At 43.2% G+C, this 8,298-nt stretch overlaps 1 protein-coding gene across 5 annotated transcripts in view; it reads left to right on the top strand.

The window, feature by feature from the left end:
- The first annotated feature begins 1,755 nt into the window (after positions 1-1,755).
- USP25 (ubiquitin specific peptidase 25) overlaps positions 1,756-8,298 on the top strand; it is a 65,887-nt gene continuing 59,344 nt past the window's right edge. For 3 of the 5 annotated variants that reach the window (XM_044442779.1, XM_044442781.1, XM_044442778.1), the window contains exons 1-2: positions 1,760-1,958; positions 7,488-7,719. In XM_044442779.1, the coding sequence (XP_044298714.1) occupies positions 7,606-7,719 (114 nt within the window). In that variant the 5' untranslated portion in view covers positions 1,760-1,958; positions 7,488-7,605. Of the gene's footprint in view, positions 1,959-7,487; positions 7,720-8,298 lie in introns of all 5 variants that reach the window. The other 2 variants (XM_044442782.1, XM_044442780.1) reach the window with 2 other exon arrangements.

Genomic DNA, 8,298 nt, shown 5'->3' with positions numbered 1-8,298 from the left:
AGGATTGAGAAGGCCCCACAGATAAAGTGTACATAAAGTGTACATTGGATTTCAGCACCTAAGTAAGATTAATACCCAAGCTGGGCTGCAGTTGGCCTGCAGTTTCTCAGCAGTGATGGGAGCAAGAACCACACTCTTGTGTCCCATTGCTGGGTCTTACACATACATACATACATACATACATACATACATATAGGATTGTAGCTGAACAGTCTGATTTAGGCCTCTTATGCCCCCCTTACCTCTTTCTGGGCAGTGTTCCGGATAAGTCATGACCGTGGTTGGTAATTAAAGAATCAGTCACCTCACCCTATCCCAGATCTACTCCTTGGTGGGGCTGCAGACCCTAATCAGCTTAATTGTCTGCATCATGCCCTACAGTGCAATGCAAATGTTTTTCTTTCAGTATCAAGGATTAATGGATAGAGCCAAATGATAGCAACCTTCTACTACTGATTGCTCACTTCTAGAAGGCTCCCGCTCCCCACACTGAGCCTTTCTACAAGAGCCTTTAAGCTGGTGCACCTACTTTCTGCTTTGTTACAGAACTGAAATCCAAACACTACAGGAGCAGCTTTCAAGTATATAATCTATACGTGGCACTTAAAGCAAAAATACACAAGAGGAAATCATTCTTGCTTTCACCACCAGAAACACCTGACTTTCCCTGCGCCAAAACAAACCAACTAACCTCACAGAAAGTGGTCTTTAAAAGCAGAAGCGAAATAAGGAGGTTCACACACCAGCTGAAGGATCTATACACAGCAGTGAGGAGGTTATGACACCTGCACAACAGATGCCACGTGTGAGCTTTTGCTCACATTCCTCCTCACAGCTAGAAGAAAAGATGCTGTTGCCTGTTGGTGCTCCTTTGAGAAGATGCCAGCTCTGTTTACTCTCTCATCTTCTCTCCCTGGTTGAGCCCAATCCATCCTCCACTTTATCCAGAGGCAGAATGAAGGAAAGAAACTAGAAGGTCCATGTCCCACTGAAGGTCTCCAAATGACATCCCGAGAGCTAATGAGGATGTTGGAAGCAAACTCCAGTGTATTCCAGCTGATGCTGCGGTGTTATGATTTAAGTGAGTTTAAAATGCAACTTCGCACATGCTCAGAGAATCTCAGGGATGGCAAACAGTTGTGATGCTCTTATTCTAACCTATAAAGAATGCTGAAACCATTGTAAAGCATGAAATGACGGTGTGGAAAACGGGGAAGACTGCAAAGGTTACTTGGTTTGATGCACAGCCGGAGTAATGCATCTAAGGAAGTCGGAAGCGGAACAAGCTCATTCAGTCCAGAGTCTGCAATGACCAGCTGCACCCCTGTACCATCCCTCCTCATCAAGCCACCGCTACTGTCGTTCGCTTTCCCTCAAAGTGAAAGGGACCGCGTTCAGCACGCTACTGCTCCTTCGCCCGTCTCTCAGCCGAGGCTGCAATCCTGCACCTCCGACCTGGTCCAAGTCCCACTGAACTTGACAAGACTTATTTCCGAGAAGGCACATATGACGAAGCGCTTGCGAGCAGTCAGAAAGGAAAGCGGTGTAGAGCAATGGGAGGAGCCGAAAGACATTCCAGGGCCGGGCAGGCTTGGTTGAGGCGGGCGCCGGCGCGTACGCCAGTAAGGGAACGGCAGACAACGCGCCGGGCCTGAGCGCGCCCTCTTCTTTCCCAGGGCTGCTGCTGCTGCTTCTTGCCTGGGCGGTGCGTCACGTCACGGCTGCGCTGAGCCGGAGTGTCGGCCTTCCCGCTCCCCGCCCCGCCCTTGCCTCTTCCTGCGGCCGCCCGTGTTTGCTCCGGTCCGGCGCCCGCCCGCCGCCTTCCAGCGACCCCTCCCCGCCCGTTGCCAGCGCCGTCTCCTTCTGAGCTCCCTCAGGCCGGCGGGGAGGGAAGCCCAAGTCACGGAGGGGCCATGACTGTGGAGCAGAATGTGCTGCAGCAGAGCAACTCCCAGAAGGTAAGAGAGAGTCTGCCCGGGTAGGAGGAAGAGGAGGAGGTGGAGGGGAGAGGACAGTAAGCCGCCCCGTTCAGGCCGCTGCGGAAGGCTTTCTCGCGGCGGGTTGCTCCGCCACGCCACGCCACGCCGGGGCCTGGCTTTCCAGAGCGGCCAAGGAGCCGAGGCGGGTCCGCGTCCTCCCTCTTCTGCCGCCTCTGTGACCTTTGCGTAGGGAGAGAGGGAAGAGCGCGGGCTTGGCAGCTCCGCCCGACATGGCTAGGGAAGGGGGTGCTGGCGGGTGCTTGTTAAGCAGTTCGGAGTCGCACTCCCTTTCTGTCAACGTTATTTAGGTCTCCTGACCTCATCCCGCCTTGCTACCTTCCCCTCCTGTTCTTAATGTCTTCCTGCTTACCTTGTCGAAGAAGTGCCCACAGTGTGTACGAGTGTGTGCTGGAGGGAAATGCCCAGCGTTTCTATACCCAGTTGGCCTTTACTACTCCGCCACTTTATTTTTAAACAGAGGAATTGACGTCTTCATCCTCTCACAGTTCTTGTCTTCCTAGACACACGTCTGTTCTGACCATGCCAGCTTCCCAGGCAGTTCTGTGATAGTCTTAGTAAACAAACATATCAGGATTACCTCCTTAAAAATGTATCGAGCGCTGTGGTTTAAGGCTGTCAAGAGAAATAAGTAGTGTTTATCCTTGAAGATTATGAGTCCAGAGGTGAAGCCTGCCCCCTTTTTTGTGTGTCTTTTGAAGCTACTAGGTAGTAGCTGAAATTGTTACATGGTGTACTGTGGTTGGACACAGGAATACTTAGACTAAATTTGCCAGGAGAGAATAAAGTTTAGAGGCTTTGCTATCAGTAACCATATTAATAGGTAGGTATGTTAATACATTTCAACTGAATTATCTACTTGCTGTGAGGTTAGGACTCCTACTTTTGTGGAAGAATTAGCTCATGTATGTATACAGTTGGATGATTTCTGGAGATTTGCCCCAAATAAATAGATTGTCCTCAACTGTCTGTGTGCAGAAGTTGTTGTTTATAAAACTTTGAAGGAATTTTGAAATAAAGTGCAAAACCTGAATGTGTGGGAAAGGCAGCATCACTCCTAGACTGGGTAGTGTATTTCAGTCCAGCTATTCACCAAGGAAGAGAGAGTGGTTTACAAGGTTTTGCTCTCCTTCCTATTTTACTTCTACTTTAAAATCCCTGGTTAAGCAAAGAGATGATGACTATCCCAAGGTCATCCAGTGCATTTTATTGCTGAGTAGAGGGTTAAATCTAAGTCTCTGAGTCTAAGCTCAATACCCTATCAGCTATATCACGGTATGGAATTAAACTGTTCATTTTAAACATAAGTATAGTTAGACAAAAAAAATGTTGGTGAGTCAGGTATCATAATCTGGGATAGTATGGAATCTTTCTACTTTAACATTCCATTTGACTCATAAGTGTGTGTGTGTGGCTACTAAAAATGTGTACTGAGTGTTTTCAATTGATACGATATGAATGAGAAGTTCCAGTTAGGCTTGCAGAGACATACATCCAGCAATCCGACTGAAGCTGTTGTGTGTTACTAAATCAATAACTTCACTATCCTGACTGCTCTTTTTCCATGTATTCTCTTGCTACGTTCTTTTCCAAATCCTGTCCTGTTGTATCTGTTCCTAATGCCTTCAAACATGTCTAACAAAGTACAAGATTTACAGTAAGCAGTTCCTGTGTATTCATAAGCTATAGAAATGGCAGTCGTCTACTTCTCCAGTAATTTCTCTAGTGAAGTAATTCACTTTTCTGCTCTTTACCTTTGTTCTATTAGTGCTTCAACAGGGTTTTAATGACAGCTGCTCCTCTTTGTATCATTGACAAAAAAGTGGATGGTAGTTTTGTCTCATATTCCTATGCATTGTGTAAGAAAATAGTGAAATCGCAACTTATCCGTTTGGAATTGAGAAAGTCAGAGATAGTTACTCTATTTTTCAAGAACACTTGTGCAAACTGTGGCTAAGAGATTGTTCAGAGATTTTTTTTAGAAAACAGGTATGCTTAACACCAAACTGCTGTTTATACATTGGAACCCCATAATGTTATTTCTCTATAGTGCTAGAAGGAAGCTGGCCATAGGAATACACAACTTTTTTTGTTAAGATATGCTATTGTGGCAAAGTTTGATATCTTGCAGTATGATTTATCCATTTGAAGCTATACATTTTCCTTCCAAATTCTCTTAAATTCTCTTGAATGTTGGTGTAAGTATCTATCCTGTAGTCTTGCTCTTATTTATTTCTTGGGCGAATTTGTGCAGGGAAGGCTATCAGTGGCTACTAGGCTCATTGACTATATGCTGCCTTCCTTATAAGCAGTGGCATGTCTGCATATACCAGTTGCTGAGGAGCTTGAGCAGCAGAACTCATGGGCCCATCCTGCTTGATGGGATCCAGTGGGCCACAGGTTTGCCACTGTATGGCTAGAGTGGTGGACTGGATGGACCATTGGTCTGATCCAGCATGGCTTTTCTTAAGTTCTTATTTATATTTCTATCCTGCCTTTTTTCCTGCAATGAACGGAAGGTGACTTAGATAATCCTCTACTCCATTTTATCCTTATAACAGCCCTATGAGATAGGTTAAGAGCTAGTAATTGATTCAGAGTCTCTCAGAGAGCTTCATAGGCAAGTGAATAATAGAACCTGCATCTCCTGAGTCTTAGTCTAGCACTCTAACAACTTTGCCACAATGGCTATCATTTTTTAAAATGTAATTTATAAAAATAAAAATTATAGTTTACTACTACTATTAGTGCAAAAGCAGAGTTTCCAACTCTTGCCAGTCACGTAAGTCTTTAAAAAGTGCTTTCCCTTGTATGAGAACATAAACAGCTTTGACTAAGCTTTTCCCTAGTAAACTCCAACAGAAGAATGTTGTTAGATATGTATTGCTACTGGTGTCAATGTATCTTTTAAATGTAAATTTCAGTCAGCACATACATTTTTATGAAGGAGTGGTTGCTTAGATGATAGGATTATCACCATGAGAACTGCAGTTCTATAATATATGCTTTCCCTTTTCATAAGCTAAAAAGCTTTGCTGTATAGCCTGTTGTATAGAAACTCCTAACTTGTATAGAAAATTTTAAGGAACTGGCAATATACTAAGGCTGCAATCTTGTATATAGCTACCTATGAGTAAGTCCCATTGAACTCGGTGTAACTTATTTCTGAGTAGATGTGCATAGGATTTCACAGCAAGTGGTCTTCTACTACTAAGTATGAGGTAAAATCTAGAAAGAGTGCTGTGTGTATAGCATAATATGTGAAGTATCCTGTATAAAACTGGCCTGTAGGAACTGTAATTCCTATGGGAGTGACAGCATTGTTGAGTTGTTTTTCTTGAGGATGTGTAAGTGCAGATTTGAGACCTGTCCAGCTATTTCATGATGATCATAAGATGTTATACAGTAAGTGGTGATAAATCTATTATTAGAAGTAATGTTTGTTTGAAGCAGTGTTTGCTCTTGTATGCATATTTCATTGTATCACCTAGGAATCTGCCAAAGACTTAGGAGTCTTCTGCCAGGTGCCATTCAATAAGTTAAAGTCTGTTAAAATGTATTAGGTGTCTTGTGTGCAAGGAGCAGTGATAGAATTCAACAATGTAAGCAGCTTGAACTAATACTAAAGTAGGAGTCATACAGTTTGCAATTTGATAGATTTGAATTGAGGATTGTTAGGAGATCCCATCTTATCTTGAAGTCCTGTCAAATGTAGTACTGTCTCTGGACATGTTTCCCTAATGGGACATGTTTTCCTAATGATGCTTTTCAGTCAGCTGTGATGATCCTTGGCAGCAGTTGCCACTTCGGTTGCTCTATTTGGGCAGTCTGAGAAGGCATCTATCTACCATGGCTTGTCTCACCCTCTGACTGTCATGCTGCATGCCCTGAAAGGAGGGAGTAATTGGCAGCTATAGCCTGAATGGGGCAGTTGGGATGGTTACATAGCCATGCAATTGCCTTGTTTTGCACAGTGGGGTTGATAATGGTCCCTTCTGAGCCGCCATTGACAGGTGTTTGACTCCAGGCATGTTTTGTTCTGTATGACATGTTAACAGTTGAATCACACATGCAGGATTCTCATGTTGAGGGTGGTGTGTGTGTGTGTACGTGCGCGCGCGTGTGAGTGAGTGAGTGAGGGAGGGAAGATGGGCACTCAGTATCCCTTAAAAAGTACCAATAAGGGTCTCTTATACCACCCTTCTCTATTTTGTACATGTTGTTAAATCTTGAGAATGTGCATACATAATAATCAGTTATTTAGTGTGTAATTAATGGCTTTGTTAGTATAATTATTGAACTTGTTAAAAGCACATGCCCTTCCTTGCTTGTAGTGAGCACAGTGGCTGTGATGCATACTGTTACTGTATTCTCTGAAAATATTTCTTAAAAAGTCAAATACTTTGATATCTGAAGGATTTAAATATTCCATTACATAATGTACAACATAGTTCTTTTAGAGATTGCATAATGTTGCCTTTGTTGATTCATATAATCTGTGTTTTATTATCTGTGAATGGATTTCATAGGATAAGAGTGCATTTCTCTTATTACTGTTCTTTCATGTTCTACTTATTGCAACTGCTAAAGATGCTTAAAAACACAAATTGTGACTTGTTGAGCAAATATGCAACAGAAGATGTTTGATTATTTTAAAATTCTTGAATTATTCAGCATTTCAAAAGTTAAAATCTCTTCCAAGACCTCCTTAACTTTCTAATGTGAAAAAATGTAAAGCGGATGATGAACAGTAGATTTGTACAGTGGTACCTTGGCTCACGAACTTAATGTATTCCAGGACTCTGGTCGTGACCCAAATTGGTTGTGAGCCAAGTCATATTTCTCCAAGAGGGTCAATGTAAATAAGGTTAATCTGTTCTGCAACTATTTTTTTAACTTACAAAAATTTGAAGCAAAGTGACAAAGAACAACAAAGATCGCGGCCATCTCCCCCCCCCCCCGCCCGAGCGACTGTGATCGTGCCTGTGCAGGGCAGGCGGCAGACATGCTCACGATCATCACCCAATGCAGAGTTCGTGACCTGCAGCAAAATTTTTATGAAATTTCTGTTCGCAACCTGATTTGGTTGTAAACTGAGGCATTCATGAGCCGAGGTACCACTGTATATCTGAAACAGACTGTAATAATTATGTTCTTACATCTTCATACTATACTACTTCAGAATTAGGAATATAAGTTTTTGTATAGATATTCACCTCTTTTTGTAGGATTATGTGTATCTTTGCATATTTGATGTATATTTACTATATTTTACAATAATCACAAGTAAGCATGCCACTGAACATTGCTAAGTGTCTGTGGCATCACTCGTTCTGGAACAACTAAAATAGGCTGGATGGAAAAACTTAATGTTGAATTTGAACTGGGACTCCTGGCTTGTTGCTGGGAATTTAATCTGGCTTCCAGATCTAGAGAAAGGACAAGCCAGTGTTTGGTTCTAATGGTAAATATCTGTGTCTATGTTTGCAGGAGGAGCCAAGTGGAAATTATTAGGCAGCATGCATCAACACACTTGATCATAAATTTTGAGGAATTTTGGCTTAGCATCCTGTGCAAACTGCTGTCTTGATACCTACTTAGCATTTTGATGCACCGAGTGCTTGCTAAGTTTCAAGCAAGTCCAAGAGAAACTGGGCACATGATAGAAGAGGCAATACACATCCAGAAAGAAATGTTTTTCAGCAGTTTTCATCATTTACTGGTATGTCTTCCTCTGGTATTCTCTGGAAGTCCTTTGCAAGGGGAAGAGTAGTATGCAAATATAGTACTTCTGGCTCTAGTACTGATGTGGTTAAGCTTTAGCAGGAAACATGATGATATGGTCTCTCTCCTCACAGCTGCATGGAGCACCTAGGGAAATCTCACAGAGGTCAAAAAAGGGTGTTCTGGTGGGTCAGGGAAGACAAAATCCTATTAGCCCTTCAACTTCAGCAATGCTACTTCTTTAGACTGGTGTAGAAGCATAAGTAAAGGTTTTCCCTTGACGTTACATCCAGTCATGTCTGACTCTAGGGGGTGGTGCTCATCTCTGTTTCCTAGCCGAGGGCGCCAGTGTTTGCAGACAGTCTCCGTGGTCATGTGGCCGGCATGACTAAACACCGAAGTGCAAAGTGGTACCTTTTTATCTACTTGCATTTGCACGCTTTTGAACTGCAAGGTTGGCAGGAGCTGGGATGGAGCAACAGGAACTCACCCCATTGTGCAGATTCGAACCGGCGACCTTTTGATCAACCAGCCCAGCGGATTAAACCGCTGCGCCACCTGCAGTCCCTCTAGGCAG

Source organism: Varanus komodoensis, unplaced genomic scaffold, assembly GCF_004798865.1.
Source record: "Varanus komodoensis strain SLA01 unplaced genomic scaffold, ASM479886v1 scaffold4, whole genome shotgun sequence".
NCBI classification, from domain to species: domain Eukaryota; kingdom Metazoa; phylum Chordata; class Lepidosauria; order Squamata; family Varanidae; genus Varanus; species Varanus komodoensis.
This window is presented reverse-complemented; position numbering and strand designations above follow the sequence as displayed.